The sequence below is a fragment of the Grus americana genome, chromosome 7 (genome assembly GCF_028858705.1).
Source record: "Grus americana isolate bGruAme1 chromosome 7, bGruAme1.mat, whole genome shotgun sequence".
Taxonomy (NCBI): domain Eukaryota; kingdom Metazoa; phylum Chordata; class Aves; order Gruiformes; family Gruidae; genus Grus; species Grus americana.
This window is the reverse complement of record NC_072858.1, coordinates 15,063,118-15,084,038: the sequence shown is the minus strand read 5'-3', so window position 1 is coordinate 15,084,038 and position 20,921 is coordinate 15,063,118. Positions and strand designations below refer to the sequence as shown.

General features: G+C 47.9%; 1 protein-coding gene across 2 annotated transcripts in view; it reads right to left on the bottom strand.

The window, feature by feature from the left end:
- SLF2 (SMC5-SMC6 complex localization factor 2) overlaps nucleotides 1–13,363 on the bottom strand; it is a 44,957-nt gene extending 31,594 nt beyond the window's left edge. The window contains exons 1-2 of one of the 2 annotated variants that reach the window (XM_054831397.1): nucleotides 13,272–13,363; nucleotides 1,083–2,821 (exon numbers count right to left, since the gene is read on the bottom strand). In XM_054831397.1, coding sequence (XP_054687372.1) covers nucleotides 1,083–1,144 — 62 coding nt within the window. In that variant the 5' untranslated portion in view covers nucleotides 1,145–2,821; nucleotides 13,272–13,363. Of the gene's footprint in view, nucleotides 1–1,082; nucleotides 2,822–8,447; nucleotides 8,575–13,271 lie in introns of those variants that run through there. The other variant, XM_054831396.1, reaches the window with a different exon arrangement.
- Between the last annotated feature and the right edge of the window lie 7,558 nt (nucleotides 13,364–20,921).

Genomic DNA, 20,921 nt, shown 5'->3' with positions numbered 1-20,921 from the left:
AACCAACCCTACACATGCTGTCTTCAGCTGCAAGCTCCCTGCCCAGGGACCATCCCCTTGCTATTAGTTTGTAAGAAACCTACCAGGAGGGGATCCCGCTGCTTGACAACACACTTCAAGAGCCACCATACACAACAGTACAATCCATTCATGTTTATGCTTGGTGTAACTTCCTCCAGCAACAAATGAAGAACAGTTGGGCTTGCTGTCATACAGATTTGCTTGAAAAGACAATAGCATGTATTTGAATTACTGTCTAATAAAGTGTTAAAGTTTCACACCCAGTGGTAGCCAGGAATTCCAGAAATATTTTTATGTCACATTGAAGGAGCAGATGAAATTGAAATAATATAAACATTTGCTTTACCTTTTAGTTTAATACTTCAGCCCTGCAAAACTGCAATAGACCTAGAGGCATTTTTACAGTTACATGACCTGGAGATGTAAACAGTTACAAAACACAACAAAAGAGTCAGGTACAGAATGCATCGGTAAGTTTGCAGGAAATATGGAGGTACCAAGCAGCTTCTACAGAAAGTCTCGTTCCAGCATTGGTGATGACAAGGTGAAGCTGTTTCTCATAATAAGCAGACAGCAAGGACACAAAACCCACTAATTACTCAAGTAATAACATGGCTTATGATAAACTGCTTATTGCAAGTGTCTGAACAGTAGGGTATTGTGGCACTGAGGACACTGGGGGAAGTAAGAAAAATGTGCAACAGCTGTAATGGTATCAGCTTAGGTCGTGTGTCCATCCGTCCCCGTCCCCGTCCCCCCCCCCACCAAACAGGAGAGTTGTACATACACACGTGCTGTTTAAACTAATACATGCCCTACAGCAGGCCTTAATTTCAAATAAATAGCAACAACACTCATTACGCACACAAGTATAGCTATCAGTAATTAATCATAATACTCAAGCTACTTTTTAAACTTACTTTAGTTAGAATAACTCTTATCACTATAGATACTAATTATTCCCAAGAAAGAGGGAATCTGACTTTCCCTGACAATTTGGGAGCACTTCACTACTTGCAATTCCCTTTCTCCAAATTCAGCAAAAGTTAGAAGACACTTACCTCATGCCTTGCTTTAAAGAAGCTGAAAAATCATTTCCCAATTCCGTGCTATTGATTTTCATTTCTATTAGTCCTTCCCATCACGCAGTCTGAACACACAAAAATAACCAGAAACTTTGAAAAAGTACAAATCTGGGAAACTGGATGAGGTTTTACAAGTAGATCTGGAACTATACTGGGGGTATTATACGAGTCATTCTTTGCTATTTATTTCATCTCTTCCTTAATTGCCTTCCAGAATGACTCATGCTTTTATTTTCAAGCAAAAACAGGAAGTATCCCAGAGTGCAGAGGTTTGAAGCAGTATCCAAAGAGAAATGTGTTGCCCCCTGGCGCAGCTCTGTCGTGAAGAACAACTGTGATTTGGGCACAGCCCTTTAACATCTGAAACATATCAGTCACAGCCATGTGATCGTTATTATAATATTTTAATGTAAATCTTCTAAATAGAGTTAAAAGACCTGAATCTGAAAGGGCACGTATGCTTTTGTCAAAGAAACGAAGGAGGCGAAATCAAAGCACCATTTCTAGTCTGTGAAGAAATTGCCTTTAGGCTTTTGAAAGCATAGCTGGACTTCAAGATTGTCCAATTTTCATGTAAATGCATCGGTACTTTCAGCCTTTCTTCTAGAAAACCATCCATCACCGCAGAATTACCATACTTTAACACTAGAAACTATTTCTGAAGTCTTACAGTGGCAGCTGAAATCATACTGTAAAAAAAAAATCCCAAAAAACAACCCAACCACATCAGTTTCTTGAACAGTTTTTGTTTGCTTTCAATTTCAGAAGCCACAGAGAGAGTTAATACCTCAAATTCATTTGTAGAAAAGGAAGAAGGCTGTTCCTTTCCCCCCGTAGATCCCTCACCCAAGGGGTTCTGCATGGAGACACCTGCTCCTCTGGCAGAAGAGAACTTTTTAGACAGACTCCAGCTTCCAGCCCTCCCAACAACTGCAACCACCGCCTGTAGTAGGTTCTGCTTTGTTGCAAAGGAGCAACCAGAGTGGCCACGCACGGCTGACACAGCAGACCACTCCTGGAGAAGTATGTTTAGGTATATGGGCCATCAGCCATTCACAGCCACAGGGCCACCCTCAGCAGTCAGAAGAGGCTATAACCTGCATTCAACCATTAACTCCAACTTCCTCTTCAAATTTATGAGAAGATGACAGTTTTCCAGGGGGTGATTTGTAGCCCTGATCTAAATGGAGGAGGAGGTCCTGCAGGTTGCAAAGTCATAGTGTACAATATGCAGGGCATTGCACATGGATGGCCATCTTAAGCTATGCACCTCCATCCACTTTATAACATGACTGTTTCAAAGCTCCATATGAAATACTTACCCTAACCACATTCTTTGAAATTCTAGGGCCCTCCTCTCTCATTAATGTGACTGTTCATTTCCACCTTGTTTTAATGTGACTGACCTCAGCAAAGGCGCAGCAAAAGCTAAGTCGTTCAAAAACATCGACCTCATGCTATCTCAAGGGAATTAGACTGAAAAGATAAGGTAGTTTTCTGAAGTGGCAGAGGACCGTGAAACTCTCCTGAAATATTAAGTACAAGAACAGAAGCAGACAGAAGCAAAGAAACAAGTGGTGAGGCTGCAAAAGGAAGATTTCTTTAAGGAACCAATGTAGAATAACAGGTAAGGGCAAAGACAGGTATCTTCACAAGTCTTCCCCCCTCGGAGTTCAAGTGTTGTAAATCGCCTTTTCTCTGATACAGGATCAAGTCTGTGGAGAAACCAATCAAACAATATTTATTAGCATATCCTTTATTAAGCCATAATAGACTTTTTAATATCAGATAACTATCCAGACAATAAATTCAGGTATTCTTTCATGATTCATACACATGCAATCACTCATCATTACCCAGTGGGGAAGGGGAAGCTGACCACAGTGGTTTTCTCAGATACAGAAGCTCATACTGATGTGCCAGTGGCTTCAGGGTCAATGCTCAGAAAGTCAATCTGCTTCTGTAGATGCATATGTAATCCTGTAATCTTTGTCAGCATATAGTCACCATCGCCTTCTTGGATATGGATACAACCCATTGTTGATGGCATGTGCGCTGGTGGCCTTGTGTAGATTCATCTGTGTCCTGGGATCATCAGTTCCTGTGGAATCAGCAAGACCTCTTGGCTCTGGTTCCTGGGACGCTTGCACACACTACCTCTCAGCATGTATGTTTTGTCTCTTCAGCTTCCTGTTTTCTGGTAACTATTTATCCATCCATATGCACCTATAGAGTCTGTTTAAACTCAGAAGGGGGCTTTGAAACACAAGTGCCCCAGGTACACGGCAGGCTGTTCCTCCCAGGCACAACGCAGGCAGCTCTCTCCCACCAACCGCTATGAGCACAGTTGGTCACAACTGGCAGCACAGATTCCCCAATCTGTCTCCAAACCTGGATCTTTCAGAAGGCTGCTCACCCACAAAGCTCAGCATGCCACCACTCCAGTCATGCACTTCCTTTATTTCAGTAGCAGGAATCACTACATTGTGTGTTGGCAATATAATGATGCACTTTGGGAGGAGCTCAACTCTCCAGCACCCCAAAACCAAAGATTCTCTCCATCATTCTCCTTTATAGACATTTAAATAATTTCTTATACATTGCATGATACATTTTCCTGCTTGTGATTATCTTCTACCACATACTTTTCCATCAATTATTTTCATTACACATGCATTTAATCACACTTTCAAGCTATATCTAATGCTTAGCTAGTAGTAGTTCATGCTGTATATCCCAGTGCTATATTCAGACACTATCATATATGACACTATCATATCCTACCACAGCTGTTCTCTACAAATACTGTTATGTTTGATGGCTGCAGATACCTGCATGTTAGTCTCACCTAGCTGCTTATCAGTCATGCTTTCAAAGCTGCTCATTTTAGCTAGACAGCTGTAATAACGAGGTTTCTCATCCTTCACAGCTTTGCTTTGTTCTATGCACACAACAATAGCAGAGTCAGGGTGGGACAAGGAGCAAAGACCAGCTCTGTCTCAGCATCCATTTATATATGATTTAATGTGGCATATATGAGGAAAGATAGGAAGCAATAGAAAACAGGTGACAGATTTGAACGCGTAGATGGCAAGGAATGGATAGAGACAGGAAATGTTTAGAAGATTTTTTTCCTTGTTTTTCCTGGGAGAACACAGATGCTAAAAAAAGTTGTGGAGCTGGTGGAAGGGATAACACCCACGCTCGTGGAAGTGTTCTGCTATTGGCAGCCATTACTCTTTGCACTGCAAATGTACAGGGGACTGCTGAATGCTACACAGTTTGGGTTTTTTAAAGTAGGAAAAACTCTCATTCATTAAAACAGAATAAAGATGTTTTCTTTAGACTTAGGCTGGCTTCCTCTGACTGAAACATATACCTGAGCATATAGCTAGAAGCATAGCTGCAGATCACGTGAATGTGTCTGAGCTACGACTGTGTAAGCTCATCAAGTTGATGTACTTGTTTCCCAGGCACCTGCAGCCCCAGCCTCCTGGCTGTGCCTGCCTCGGCTGCTCTTTGTTCCCTTCACCACCAATTTGCTGCGTGGTTTCAGCACAGCCACAAATTACAGTACAGTTCAGATACAGACATTCCCTGGCATTCCTAGTTTCCTTTTCTTTCATCTTTCTGGAGAACCTCTTCCCTTCCCACTCTAATTCCCAGATGTTACCATATCAGCTGCTCAGCTAAATCCCTTCTGAGCATTCCAGGGACCAATTTACACCTCTTTTACCAAGCAGACACTGATATCCTGACATGCAGCTCACAGAGCAGAAGATTGCACTTTCATTTAAGCGAACATCTGGAGAGAATATTTATGGTACTGGTTTCAACTGTAATAATAGTTTCATCAACGGGGAGTTTTCATATCTCAAGATTGTGAAGTATTTGCTCTTCTTTCAGAGCCTGCTTCATCCAGGGAATTGGCATCTCTAACCAGGAACTCAGCTAGCACAGTAGTTCCCTTTTTTTGACTGGGCAAGAATCTGGCAGCATTGCACTGATGTATCAAGGGGACACCACGTAGAAAATATCATCTGTCCTGGCTTTGTGTACCATAATAATTCTACTACATTAATATACATTTACTAATCACTACATAGTTTGCTCACACCTTTAACACACACTGATCATTCTCCTGACATTTATCCATTCCCACAATCATTTTCATGGAAAACTTCAAATCAATGTAGGTCAGTTAAGTTCCACCTATTCTACTTCTCCCATATCCTATCTTTTCATTATTTGAGCCTTGCAAAGTTGTCAGTGCCAGGACTCTCAACGCTTAAACCTCACAGGCAAGAGCTATATAACCACACACACAACATTCCCTTCTCAAGAGCACTAGAAATAGCTTTGTTTACAGCTTAAGCAAATTAAAGTAAAAGTGGAAATGGCCTTCACCTGTGGCTTCTTCAGCAGATATCACCTATCATGTTAACATTCACCAAAGCCAGTTCCCATCCTTGCAGGTCCCTTTCCAGGGAAGCTCTCTCTTGGAGAAGAGCAGTGTTACATTTTTGGTCAACATCCTGTTCATCGCTGATTCTTTTTGCAAAGATTAATCACTCTTGACCCAAAGTTCAAACAAAATATAGCGATGAGGGGCAAGCCACTGCTAGCAGTCAGTGAAAAGGGTTTTCCTTTGGCAGCTTATCAATGTTTCTCCAGCTTTTTCTCCACAACATGAACACATTGCCTTCAGCATAACATGGAACAGAAATTTTATTCAGTAAGTTCAGCCAGCTAATCAAAGTTGCCAGACCTCTCTCTCCTCTTCTTCTACTTACATGGTATGCTCTGACCAAACTCTTAAAATCTCTGTTGGAAATATTGAGGGAATCCCTGCATCAGCCTCAAATGTTATCTTTCTTTTGCAGAGATCTAACGAAGTCAGGGGTTGCTTAGCCTGAAAAAATAATTAATTGTGAAATGCCTGCTGGGACAGGAGAAGAATCACAGCCTCCATCAGAAGTAAGCAGACACAGGACATTTGATGTCTAGGCAAAGTGAGTGAAGAATTTGTTATATTTCAAAAACAAGACATGCAGTCAGTCAGTCAAACCCCTTACACTGCCTTACTATTTTTAATCTTAAGTTCCATGTCTGTGAGAGAACAAATAGAAGGCTAATATATCAAAAGTGGCAGGTACTCAAAAAATCTTTTTTAAAGGACTTTATTAACCAGCTAAGTCTGCAGGACCAACCATTTCCCCCAGAAGCCAGGGACTGCACAGTTATCACTTCAGTGAAGAAAAAGCCCAGTGGATGACATCATCACAGCTTGGTGAGAGAGGAACAGGCTTTGAAAAAGCAGAAAAGAGATGTTAATAAAAAAAGAGGTTAGGCCAGCAAGTTAACCGGCTGGGCTGTTCAGATCTGTGCTAGTAGCAAGGAAGTTGTTTAGTCACTAATATCGCAAATACGCCTGGGATACCAGCTGGCCTTCACAGAACAGACATAATTAGTCTAGTAGAATGATTAGTCAGGCACATTTAGCAAACTGGCAAAAGCCAACATCTACTTAACACAAATGCAAGCTGTAAGTGCTCATCTGGAGTCTCTCAGTTTTATGACCAACACCAGGGTGTCAGCAAGCTTTGTGGACAGCCCGTGAAGGGACCGCTTCCTCCTACACCTGTTCTAAGAGTCACTGCACATCTACAAAATGTTGCCAACCGCTATACACCCCATACAGCTACCTGTTCCAGGAAGGCTGGTGTTCAGATAGAAATGCAGATAGTCATAGCAGAAATATGAAGGAAAGCACCAGCAAAAACTGTTAATCAAGCAAGGGCTAGAAAAGTGGCTTGTATCAACGACCAAGAACACAATCAACAGCAATCAGACTGAAACATTGACAGATGAGATGTTTACATCATGAAGCCTGTGCTCTGATGAGGCCACAGCTGAAACAACTCATCAGGAGACCTGTGCTCCAATAACAGGAGAATGGTGACAAGCTTATGTCACCTTGTATGTGCCATTGCTTTCTGCTGTCAAAACAGGAAGGCAAACTGGCCATAAGGATACTCACATGAGAAAAGACAATGGGCAACCACCTTGTCTAAGACTTATGGAGGAAGAAGCAAGGTTCTCACAGGGAAAAAAATTCACTGCAATAACTTTCTGATTTCTTAAGGGAGTAAAAGACCTTCCAAGAAATTGGTTCAAATCAACTAAAAAACTAGATCTGGTATGCTCAAGAGGAACTAAAAAGATGGAGCAAGGATTTGACAGCCAACACCTCATCCTTTCTGTTACACAAGTGATCCCTGCAAGCTTTGACACATGTCTTGGAGCCCGTGTGTATGTGGGTGTGAAAATGTGAATGACGTGTGACAATGAGTTAAATAAGTTTTTTTTTTTTTTAAGTAAACTTCCTCTTTCATAAAGATTCACTTTTTTTTTTTTTACAGGCATAGGGCAGCAAGTACAGCATGTGTCATCTTCCTAGAGTTGTATACACCCTCCCAGTCTAGCACCCCAGCAAGCTCCCCCACACTGGTCCATGTCGCAGATAGCTGAGATGAGTCATAAGCTTCTTCTTGGATCTAAAGCCAAATCACTGCTAGAAACGCACAAAGTTGGGCAGCATACAGGGTTGGCTACAGCAATTTCCACCTAAGAAAGATCAGATATTGCTACAGTGCACCGCTAATTGCTGTCCTCTCAATTCCCTGAGCGACACACAGCTTTCCTGAAGAACAAAGTGCAAGCCTGCAGATAGTACTCCCACAGCAGCCCTGTGTAGAGCAGAAGCATCTGTCCCCATACCCACAGGGTAAACTGCTCGCACACCTAGGATTTTCCCCTCTGGGTTGAGATAAAAACAGTTTAATACAACAGAAAAGGAAGACAATAATAATGGTAAAAGAATATACAAAACAAGAGATGCACAACATAATTGCTCACCACCCAAAGCTGATGCTCAGCTAGTTCTCAAGCTGCACCACCTCCCAGCCCACCTCCCCAGCTGTATACTGAGGATGACATCATATGGTATGGAATATCCCTTTGGGCAGTCAGGGTCCTGGCTGTGCCCCCTCCCAGCTTCTGGTGCACCCCCAGCCTCCTTGCTGGCAGGGAATGAGAAGCTGAAAAGTCCTTGCCTTAATGTAAGCACTGCTTGGCAACAAGTAAAACATCAGTGTGTTATCAACATTATTCTCATCCTAAATCCAAAACACAGCACTGTACCCGCTGATAGGAAGAAAAGTAACTCTATCTCAGACAAAACCAGGACAATTTTGCAAGAAGGCATTTCTCCACAAGGATCTTTAAGTGTATTGTCTCAGGAAATTAAAAATAATCAATTCTTCTTGGATTATTCCTCACCTGTTTCTTTTTACTGTTCAATTCCTACATTCAGCATCCCCAGCTTGGCTAAAGAAGAGAGGTAATTGGGGTGTGTGTCCCCATACTCCATGTTTTCATCACTAAGCATTACTAAAACAGGTTCCCTCCACTACAGCATCCTGCTTCCAGCCAACCCTGGTTCTGTCTGATTTCAGAGTTACACTGCAGAGCCACCCTGGGACACTCATAGGTGGTTTTCTCAGTAGCTTATCTGCCACTTAATGATCAACTGTTGACTCTGGCATCTACACAAACAGTCTGTGCTGATCCACAGGTCAAACCCTGAGCTAAGACAAACGGGTACAGTTTCAAAATAAACCTTGGAAAATATGAGTGACCTTCTAAAACTCTCCTTGACATTGTATGCCTCAGACTCCATTTCTAGGTACAAGGTTAGTATTTTCAACAGGCTAACTGACTTTGACTATCTGAATATCTCTGATAATAAAATGGTTTGGAGCTCAGCTATGCCTTTAACTTTATATTGTGACAGCCCCAGTTTATAATTAACTTGTAATTACTAACTTTTTAATTATACTGTTTATAGAAAAGTCATAAAGGCTCTTTAAAACCTTTGTTTTCATGTAATAGCCTTGAAGAAATTGAGAGGTTTAATATAGGAAGCATTTCCTATGTTAAAACTAAAGTCGAGTCATACAAACCATGAAACATTTACAGCTTCATTAAATGGGCCACAAAAAAGTAAGATGCTCATAACTTAGTAGGTATTCTTACACTTCCCTCAGCTGGGCCAAAGGAATTCCCTTTAATTCCTTCTTAGGGAAGAGTTTAACTTGTAAAGACAAGACTCCAATCAAAAATGAGTTAGTTTCATCCATGTTCCCTATCAGCCACAGCTGGGCAAGACAGTTCCTTGCTCTCTGCTAAAAACTGCCACTGTGCCTCAGCCCTCCTAGCCCAGTACTGTAAGTGCACCTTCACTGATTTCCATCCAAGTAGCTTTTCCAGGCTTATTAAATAGACCTTTTGCTAACCCAGCTTGTCTTCACTGAAATGAGTGCATGTGTGTAGAAACAAACATCTTTCTGCATTTTCCCACTAATAGCTCCAGCTCACATGTGCTTTAATTTAACCGAGTTTCCATAAGTTAATTCCCCTTTGCCTCAGTTGGGTTGATCCTGACAGGCATATTTATCTCAAACGGTTTGTGCATGTCCTTCTCCCTATCAGCCAAGCCCTTCAAGAGGAACAGGGTGTACATTTGCAGTGGGTGCTTGCTCTTCTCATATTTCTGCCCTCAGAATAGCTGTAAACCCTTCAAAGGAAGCAAAACCATTTTCTTGTCAGGCATTTTTCACTATCATACACTCAAGAAAGCTTATTGCTTTATTGTCAATAACTGTTTTGTTACTGTTTCTTACAAAGCACTGCAGACAGGGCTGGTTGCATTAGGCACTAGCCAAACACATCAGTCTTTTGCTTTTCTTTTAATTTGAGGACTGGAAAAGCATCCCTCAGCGAAAGGCTTTGATGGCAGTTTGATCCCTGAAAGGGGGCTCTGCTGCAGCAACATCCCACCTGGAACACCACTGACCTCCTCCTCACCATGCTGGGCTCAGCACACACCACCAGACATCCATACAGCCCTGCAGGCAAGCAGACTGCAAACTTAAAGTAACCCAGAGGCAACAAGAAGAAATTTTATATATTTCAACAGAATCATTACAGGGCTGTATACATGTGGGTGTGAGGAGGGCATGAACCAGCTGTGAGGGAAGGGATGGGATTTGCTTTTTCTCCAGTAGCAATAGCACTAAGCCCCAGCCTTCTGCAAAATCAAGACCAGTTGAAGAGATTTAATTGCCATACACAACATTCTGAAAAGAAAGCAGGTACTATTCTAGAGGGCATTTTGATTTACTCCTGATATCTATAACAGGAGCTAGTGTTTAGGATCAGAAACCAGACAGACTGAAATGAGAAATAAGAAACAGGAAAGAGTGCCAGTGGTCAACTAGTAGAACAAATTATCAGGGGAAGTGTTGGTTTTTCTCATTTCCTGGTGTCTTCAGATCTGTCTTTTTGGAAAAAAATAGGTACTTTAGCATAAATCAATGGGCTAATGTCAGAGAAACATGAAGGAATGGCATGGCCTGTGAAAGATGGGAGGTCAGTCTATGCGGTCTTATTGGTTTCTGCCTGTTCTGCAGAGCTGAACTCCAGAATAAGAAATAAAAGGTTTCTTTTGCATCCGCTTGCATCCTGCACCCACAGAGTACCCGCAGGCAGGCAGCTGGTATTTGGTCCCACGTGAGGCATTCCACTGCTGACCACCGCATCCACGCACAGTGGTCCGCTGCATGTTCAAAGGCACGTGCGAGCTTGTTTCACATCCAGCTCCCAGCCCTTCTCCTTTTCTCATTCCAGGACATGAAACGAATTCAAGTTCTTCCCCTCCTGCTCCACAAAAGTAATCATCCCAGACAGAACATATCCTGGATGTCCTACATACCCCATTGTCCCTTTCACTGCAACACAAGTTTCCTGTAATTTCTTACTTAGTTTGACAAGAACCCCACAAGCACTTCTCACTTTCTGGGGTCCCACTTAGACCACTATACGAACCTAAGAATGTCTCCTTTGGCAGAAAAATATTAACCTTGCCTCTTATTTCTTACTAATGCTTACAAAGCAAAACCTGACTAGCAATTTTTCCCCCACAGTTCTCCGATTGCTCACCTGGTGGGACAAGGTAACCAACAGGCAGCAGGTACAGGCAGCTTGGGAAAGGTTTCAACAGCCCTTCCACAAATGTGTTTTTTCCCTGAATCCCAGCATGCCTAACATACATATTCCTTTACAGCCCCACAGAGCAATCTTTCCAGCAGTGCCTTTGGGTACCCTATTCCAGCAGTTAAGCCTCAGTTACACACTGCTAATTATTACTGTTAACAGCCTCTTTTGGATCACAGTGATCTGTCAAGATGTCTTAGCAAAATACTCTGATCACAAACAGTGTTAGAACTCCATCCACTTCAAATATTGCACAGAAATTTAGGCAGTAAATCTGAGTTTTTAACCTAGCAAAGTCAAATGCCTTCTGTATGAGAGGATAATCACGGCTCATATCGCTCCCATTGCTATTATATCAGCTAGCCCCCATCTCCCGGGCAGTTTAGCTTTGGGGTGTGCACAAATTCACTTCTGCCCACCAACACCAGCATTGCCAAGTAAATATGGTCACCATGTCACAGGAAAACACAGGTCAAGTACTTCTATAAAGCCACATCACAATTCATCTACCAAACAGTATAAAAAACCCAAACCTGTCTTCTCCCACCTGACACAGCTACACTCGCCCTGGACTCTCCCAGCATGAGCAACTCCAGCAATCACACCTGCAGTGACCCACCAACACTTGTTTGTGTGGGGTTCAGGTATTTTCTCTTATGCTGCCCCCATCACTCCACTTTCATGAAGGCTTTGTAACAACCAAAGAGGATGGGTTTATTCTCATCAGAAGACTGATACAAGTTAAACACTGCTAAGAGAAAGCAATTAAGCTCAGAAGAGTCTTTGCAAGCATAGGAACACTCAGGATTTATTTTCATGTGAGAGGAAAATGATGCTCATCCTAAGGATCCAATGTACAAGTGGTTTCTAAAGTGACTGGCCTGCTTTTCCCACGTACCATTTACTGAAGCGTAGATCAGAGATGACGAGTCCTTAATCTAAACTGAAAGCTTCAGTTTTTAAAGAGGCAATAAATATGACTACCCAGTCTGATACTATATCAAGTAAATCTAAGAGTGCTTGTGTACTCATCAATGAGCCTGTGCCAACAGTACAATGAAATTGAAAATATTCTTTTATTGGAGGAACACAAACACTCACCGATGCTGTGAAAACTGTAGGCTTTAACTCACAAAAGTATTAATGAATCCTCCCAAAGACATTGTGAGCCTAGCATGGGGAGGTTGATTTTTACCTAATCTCCCAAGCAAGTGCTGGCTTTTTCTTCCCTTACCTTTATGCTCTATCAGCACCCTGAGCAGTATCTGCAGACATTCCCTCATCCTCAGCTATTCCTGCAGCCCTTTCCCCACACTCCATTTGTATCAGGCTTCTGGGGACAAAAAAACATTGATTTTCCTTTTTTCCCCTGGCCAGGCAGGTTATTACAAAGTAGGATGAGGCAGGACTCAAACCTGATGAGCTCATATGGAGACCATCTCTGACAAATGCCTTCCTCCCATGCCACTGACACCTTTGAGGACAGAGGTTTTACTTCATCCTCCCTCTCCAGGGTACAAACACGTGCAGAGTGCATCAGTTCATGCTGTCACTGCCGTATACTCGAGTACAACCCACGTCTCTTCCCAGGGACCTGAAGATTTATCCACGTGCTATGTGAAAGAAGCCAGCCATGCTCCCAAAGCAGCGTTCGCAGAGAGGGATCTGGTCAGAAAAGCAGTGCGGTTCTCCCTGGGTTTGGTGCCTCCAGCAGGTCTCCGAAGTGTTGTACAGCACAGACCTCGGCTTCAAAATGAGCTGGTTCATTACAGCAAGGCAAACTGAGGAAAGGAAAGCAGGCTAAATTTGCTGCTGTTCCTGCCATATGATACAGTACCCTGGCCAGGAACCTTGACAGGAGACAAGAAGCAAGACCTTAACAGCCCAGCTTAAAGGAGGGAAGGCTGTGAGATGCTTTCAGTACTTACAGCTGAGGGCAAGAGCAGGCACCAAGGGGAGCATTTTCATCCTCTGCCTTCAGCAGTGCAGAGCAGGAAAATGACCCAGAGACAGCGTTCATCCAGCTAAAAAAGCAAACATCTCGCATACCTCAAGGTGCATTAACAAAGACACCAGGATTTCTGTGGTCTGCTCCTGGACAGGAACAACACTTGATGGAGCTCAAGGCTGCCCTGAAGATGGGGTGAGGCTGCATGGTCTCAGGCAGCAGGATCCAGAGATTACTTCTCACAGGGTGCTCAAACTGCAGCCAAGCTTTCATTTTGCATAGAAAACACTTGGTATGCCAGGGCAGGTCCACCTACAAGAGTGTGGTCACAATGAAATGTTATTGGGAAGAAAATGCAGGAGAACTGCACCAAGGGGGAGCTCCCACAAGGTCTCAGTGTAGCAAATAACCAGGCAAGAGCTTGCAAATGGGGTGGAGGGGGCCACAGCTAGCCCCAAAGCAGCAGGAACTTCCTGCAGGGGAACAGAAGGGCCAGAAATAGGTTAAAAAAAAGCAGTGGACATAAGGGGTCATGCAAACATTGCTCCAAAATTATTTGAGGTTGATGACTCAGAGTAAGCGCACCTTAATTTTCCACCTTTTCAGTGCTGCGAGGTTCTCTAGAAATCCATATTGGAGAGCACCCAGTGGATCACCAAGACCAGAGGCAGGATCAGCCACACCTGCACCACCCTCAGCATCAAGCCCATGCACAACTTGCTCCTTTTCACCTTGTAAGTTTGCCCAGGCAGCAGCAGAGCTTGGGAAAAGTGCAACTAAAATGAAGAAAAATCACCACCTTGGCCACATAGTGGGCAATTGCTATTTCTTCAAAGTTATTCTTTGTCAGGTCACTGAGTCTAGCAGACATTATCAGGATTTCCAGAGCATGCTGTGCAGCTTGAGACACCCCTGACAGCAATAACGTGAGTGTGCAGCCATCTAGTGTCTGCTCCCAGCCATGTTCTGACATGACCACATTACCAACACCAGTGGCTGTGTCCCCGCAGAGCTGCCACAGCTTTTTGCCTCTTTGCCATGAGGAGGGCCTGTCACTCCTAAAACCACTCCTGAGCGGCAGCAGGTCACCGGCTTTGCACCCTGAGGCCCATGGCACCTTTTTTTTTTTTTTTTAATTCTAACTTTGTGGCTTTCAGCTGCACCCTTCACACATAGGTCTGCCCAGGAGCTCTCTGCTCTTGCACCTCAGCATGCAGGACTGACACACCTGCATTTGTATTGAAGGGTAACATCCCCATCGGCCCACAATTTTTTCCAATTCCTCTAACTTAGCCGTAAGCACTGAACATTTCCCCTTCACCTGCGGCATCAGCTCTGGCTTGGGATGCAAAGAAGCCCAGGCTTCCTTGGGGTCTCAGCCCCAGCTTCACTGCTGCTGCGCTTCAACACTCTGCATGTGATCTTGCTACTCCTGTCATCTCCAGCAGATTTAACTTCACTAACCCCAAATGGGCCCAAAGCTGGGCCAGCCATCAGGGTGGCATCAGGGCTGCAACTGGAGACACCCTGCAGTCGTAGCCCCTGCACAAGGTCAGCCCTTTTTGCCACCCACACAGCAGCTGTTACCACCCCTGCCTAGGGTCCCAGGTGGCTTTTTGGGGTCTTCCCCCCTTATATCCCCACTTACCTCCACCTTCTGCTCCTAGTGACTTTCTGAAAACGCCAGAGCACACCTCCAGGAAGGACTCAGCTTTCCCTGGATCCACATCAGGGATCCAGCAGCAAACTACTAAAGTTGCCTGCCATGACCTTTATCTGCTGACCACAGGTGCCTGCAGTCTGCCTTTCCCATCTGCCATTGGCAGATCCTAACGAGGCCCAAACCCCATCCCAAATGCTCTCCAGGTGCTAAACGAAGCCAGTGTCACCATCCTCCTCTGCTGCAGCCCTGGGGGCACAGCACACAGGTCTCAGTACTGGGCACCTTGGTTTAAGGCCACATCTGTGGGGAGAGTGGTTGCTACAGCAGCCACAGCTGGAAGGTAGCGCAGCTCTTTATGGGCACAGAAACTTTTCTCATCTGTAATTTATTGCAGATGGAAGTAACCTTTCCTTGCGCATTGTGCTGGGATGCTGAGGGATCAGTTTAGCTGCCTGAGCTCTGCCTAAAGCCAGAGGGTACCTGAGAAAGTCCACGGGGCTGGCAGAGACATCAGAGGACCCCAGCAGACCCATGTCCTTTTGAAGGCCAGGTAGAGCGCCCCAGACCATCTCCAAGGGCTCTGCGCCCCTGTGCTTGGACAGCTGTAGCAGCCCAGTCCTTGCTATAGCAAACCCATATCCTGACCTTCTCCCATGTCTAGAGAAAACCATTTATTTCTAAGTGTCACCTCTTCCCCACCAGCCGGGACATCTGCCTGGCAAACCGCACTTTGGGAGCTCCCCCGGGCTGGCCTGCAGGGAGCAGAGCACTGCCGCTGCCGCCTGAGATGGGTTTAGCCATCCTTGCTTATTGGGCTGGGGTAGAAATGAGTGCCCTGTCCCAAGCCACAGACCCCTCCAAGCAGCACCAGCCCTCGCTCCCATCCCTGGGGTGCCTGGGTTGCTGAGTCAGGTCTGATCCCTGTCAGGTGTTCTCTGGGCAGCTTTCAGTTGCCTGGAAAGCTTAATAAGGCCCAAGCTTGGTGTGTTTTCCTTCCCCACACAGATGATTCACTGCACTTTCCTCTGTAAACAGTGGGTGGATCCCAGCTGGATTTCCGGGAGCAACACAGCACCGATTCCTGGCTTAGGGAGCTGTGGCTCTGCACCTCCTTCTCCTCCTCCTCCCAACCTGTCCTGCAGCAAAGCACCAGTGCCAGAGCAAACCTGTGGTCCGTGCACACCTGCACAATGCTTACAGGGGGAAAAAAGCCCCAGCATGCCCCAAGCCAGCTGCCGTGCATCCCTCGCTGCCATGTACGCCTCGCTGCCCACCTGGCCTCTGCGGGCTCCTTTCCCCACCCCAGTGGAGAGCAGCCCACCTGGGAAGGAGCCCAGCATCATGGCAGGTTCATCGCATCCACCTCATGCTGTCTGCAAAAAGCTTGATGCTAGCTACGAGCTAACCAGCTCTCACCTCCCACTGTGCCCTAGTCACAAGATGAGGGCACTGTTCACAAAGAGAAATTCTGGGTAAGCCCAAAGTCTATTTTTTACCCAAGGGACTAATTGCAAGGATAGCTGAAAGAAATCACTAAGAGGTGAGGTGAGCTGACATTTCCCTTGGCATTCCTCATCGGGCATTTGTGGAGATGGAGCAATGTGGGAACCCGCATGAATCCTGCCCCACACCAGGGAAAAGCTTCCTGTGATGTGTAACATGGTCCCTAATCCAAAATCCACCCGCAAAGCTCCATCTCCTCTCAGACAAGACCTGGGGCAGGCAGGATCATCCCTGCCAAGGAGGGCTGGCAGGGACTGGGGTCACCTACCTAGCGTCCCAGAGTGGGGGTGATCGGGGGGAAGGGTCCCCCTGCACCCCTGTGCCCCAGCCCTGGGTGATGCTGGGGGCGGTGGGAGCCCCAGGCTCAGCCGGGATTTTAGCCGCTAGAGGGAGGAGCGGGAGGTTGGACACTGCCAAGACGGTGCACAGAGCTCTGGCACTGTGCGATGGGTCCCAGATCCGGACATGGGTACTGATCTCTCACCCTGAGATGCCTGAGCCCAACCCTGGTCTGGGACCCATCCTGCTCCAGCCACGCACAGCACCTGACCCTGGCCAGGCTCTTTTCAGCAGTAGCATGCTTTTGTCCATCAGGGGGATTTAAACCTTGGGGAAACATCAGCCCCAGGTTCAGAGTGCAGGGAGGAGGCAGCACAACGCTGCCTGGGGCTCACCAGCCTTTTCCAGCAGGGAAGCCCAAAACGCACCTTGTGCTTTTGCTGGGCACCCAGGCCTCCCGCTGGCACTCCTGGCACTGGCAGCACCCAGGCAATTTGGGGGCTGCACCAGAGGTAGGACATGGGGGAGCACCAGGGCCACCCCCTGCCCTCCTACAGCTCCCCAAGACGTTTCTGAGAGTGAAGAGACACCCTTTCGCTGTGCTTTCATTCCTGGAGAAGCTGTTTCCACCCTGCAACCTTTGGGGCTGCTCCTCCACCCCTGCCCAGCCCCCACCACCAGTGGGAAATTCCGGCCCTGCCACCTTCCCTCCAACCCCTCTACCGCCCCTGCCAAAACCACGGGCTTCTGCTGGTGTGGGGGCAGCATTCAGGGTGCTCCCAGCCTTGCATCCTTCTTGTAAGCGGCTCCTCTGCTAGCCTAAATCCCCAAGCAGCATCTGCTGGGCTGGGGCCACCACCTGCAAACCATGACCCCAAATCCTGCCCTGTTTGCTAATGCAAAGCTTGGAGGGGAACCACCCCCAGCCTGCCCACTTTTGGGAAATGCTGAAAGGCAGTGATGCCCAGCCAGCACTCTGCTTTGCTGCTTCTGGTAAGAGGATCATCTTCCTCACAGCACCACTCGCCTTCACTCTCACTTCTCCTTCACCAGCACAGCTTTCCCTGCTGGGAAGCCTTCCTGCCTTCCGATGGAAACCTGCCAGAGCCGCTGATAGATGCTGCCCGGCTGCTGGCTGAGTGTGACCGGCCAGGGAGGCTCCGTCCCGGGGAAAAGGACGTGGCCATTCCTGTAAGCTGCCCGTGACACCCCACGCAGAGGTAGTGGGAGGGGGGCTCAACTGGAACTTGCCCAGATGCAAATGCCTTCGGAGGAGTGACTCAGCCCTGCGGTTTTACTCCCTTCCCCGCCAGCAGATTTGGTTCCCAAAGAGTTTCAGGGCTGCTGGCAGGCAGGGCTGTGCTGGCAGCAGGGCGAGGGGGCACCCCTGCCTCCCTGTGCCCCCCTCTTCCCAGCCCTTCTCAATCTCCTGGGCTCCTTCAGCCCCAACCATCCATTTTGCTCCCTCTGCAAAGCTATGTGGGGATTGGGGGCCAGCTGCCAGCATCAGTGGATCAGGGCTGGAGGGGAAACAGGAACCCTGAGGGGAAAAACAACCCAAGAAACTCCCTTCCCCCTGGCCATGCTTCCTCTGGGGCCGCCACTGTGGAGGGGACTGGTTTGTGCTGCCACAGCACACTTAGTGGGGAGCTGTGTGGGGTACGTGCTGCCTTCAGCATCTCTTTGGGGGCAGAACAAGGAGGTCCAGAGCGGTAAATGCCATCTCTGGCAATTGCACCAGCCGAACTCCTATGCATGTCCGCTGTTCACTTCCATTTCTCCCCTGTCCTGGTAGTTCAGGAAATCTCGCCCGATTTCTATCCATCTGGGTAGAGGGCAGAAGGTCTCAAAGGATGCGAAAATCTGACATGGGATAAAAATAGCCAGGCAGGTGGAGGGGGAGCCTGGGTGAAACCCTGGCTGTGTACAGAAAATTCTGCAGGGGAGAAAGGCAGAGCAAGTCCCTGTGGCAGGAAAATACCTTCTGCTAGCCGTGCCTTTGCAGGGGGAGGTTTTTTGTGAGGTGTCACTGATGGTTAGAACTATGGCTGAGCTCCGCTGCAGCCGTGCAAACACTCGGTGCAGTGCTTGGCGGGCAGGAGCCCTTTGCACGAGCATCCCTGGGGCTGCCGCCTGTCCTGCCACCCTGGCTCTGAGGCCACTGCTGTGGCCCCCCAAACCCGGTTTCAAGGGATCAGGCTCCATGGATGAGCTAAGGCTGCTCAGCTCTTTCAGCAAGGGTGTTTCTGGCCTCATGCTGTCACAGTTTCACAGCGGAAAAAGCACCTGCTGAGCCCAAACTGCCCCAAACACCACATCTTTCATCCCAAGGGCAAAGCTGAAAGATGTGGTTTCCCCCGTGTATTACATTTTTTGGCGGAGGAACGGGGGTGTGCAGGCGGTTTGCTGGCTTAGCGGAGAGAGAAAAGAAAAGAAGCATGACAGCCAGACACTGAATCACACGACGCCCGATGTCTGTAGGTTTAGGTCTGGAGATGGACTGAGCCTCAGCTAAGGCTGAAGCGTGGCATTAAGTCTGTATTAGACACCTGGGAGTCCACACCGGAGACAAATCTTGCCTGGGGAGGGGTGGCTGGTGCTGGCTGGGCACGACCCTGGATCTGGGCTCTCCTTTGGGCTTCTCTAGTGTCTACTAAAGGGTTGAGCAGCAACTGCTGCCCTGCAGCACCTCCAGCTGCAGCCTCCCTGCTGTACACAGCCTGGGGCCACATCCCGCTGCCCCCTCCCGGGAAGGGACCACATCTCAGCCGGCGGTGGAGCTGGGGAAGCCCTTGTCCCCTCAGCTCCGGAGGCTGTGGCTGGCCACTGGGACAGTCCTGCAGGCTGCAGCCATTTCACCGGTCTCCTTTCTAGGTGTCCTCCCAGGGGCGCAGGGCAGCTGCATCAGCTTTCGTCCAAAACCCCGCAGTGCTGCGGGGCTCAGGCACTCGGAAAGCACGTCAGCCTGTCCCTTAAGGCCACTTGCTGCTTCAAGCTGCACACACTGCGAGGTGTTTTAATTGCCGGCTAACTTCTGAGCCCTAAAAGGCACCTTAGTCCTTCTAGCCAGCTTTCTCTGCAGTTGTGGGAGCTGGAAGGATTTTTTTTAACTGGCTTTCTTTGGATGGGCAGGAAAATCCAGCTGCCCCCTCCCCAGAGCTGGAAGGTGGATTTTCTTCCCCCAGGGCGAATGAAGCCCCAGCCCTGCGGTGGGCTGTCCCCCCACCTCCCCTCCCACGGGAACCCCGAGGACAAACCCCCCACACCCACCTGTGTTCCCAGCCCAGCAAGGCTGCAGGAAGCTCCCGCTTCCCCCCGATAAATGCCGAGCCGCTGCGCTTCCGCAGGGAGCCGGGCCAGGCTGCTCCTCGCTCACACCCGCTGCCCTTGGCCGAGGGGAAAACCAGGGGGAATCTGGAGAAATGCAGCCTGGGGATGGCATCAAGCCTCGGCTGCTCTAATGTGGTGGGGAAAGGACAGGTCCCATGCGCTGCAGGGTGAGCCCCGGGGTCTGCTCCTGCTCACCCACCTCTGCCCAGGAGACCCACAAAACTGGGAGCTGGGTGGTCACTGCAAATGCAAGCACATTCCTCCTCCTCTTCCTCCCATGACTTGCATCAAGCTGGGGAGCCAGTGAAGCTGTACACCCCCTCCCTCCCACCCGTGCAGGCTCAAAGCTGCCCTGCTACCTTGCTCACAGCCCATCCCCCTGGCATCAGGCCTGCAGTGGCTTCCCTCTTTGCCCCACTGATGCCTCTCTCCTGCCTGCTTCTCCCCCCATTCCCTGGCACCTTTCCAACTCAGGAGCACACTGGACCCTTCCCAGCAGGCAGAGACATGTGGAGCCACAGTGGCTGGGGCGTGTGGGTGGGTGGGGGCTCCATGTGCCAAGGGGGATGGCACAAGGCAGTGGCTGGGGCCAGCCGTGGTACTGGGAAGGGGGAAAACCCTTCTGGGGACCAGCCTTGTCCCAGGGAAGGCATCAGAAGCAGCAGTCGGAGGTATGTCTGATGCTGTGGGTGCTCGTAAGCCATGTCATGCCTGGGTGGAACCTGCCGTGGGTAGGAGGGCAGCCCAGCCTTGAGAAATAGGAGAAATTTCAGCGCTCTGATTCACACGCCAAAGTTCCTGTCTGGCCCCGCCATGATGGAGACATGGGGCAGAGAGCAGCAGCCATGCAAACCTGGAGCACACAGCCAAGCCTGTGCCTGGTCACCCAAAAATACACCCTGAGGCCCCCAAGTTAATGATGCTGGCTGTTTTTAGGGACTTGCATGGATAAATCTGCAGCTCCAGCTTGGTCATC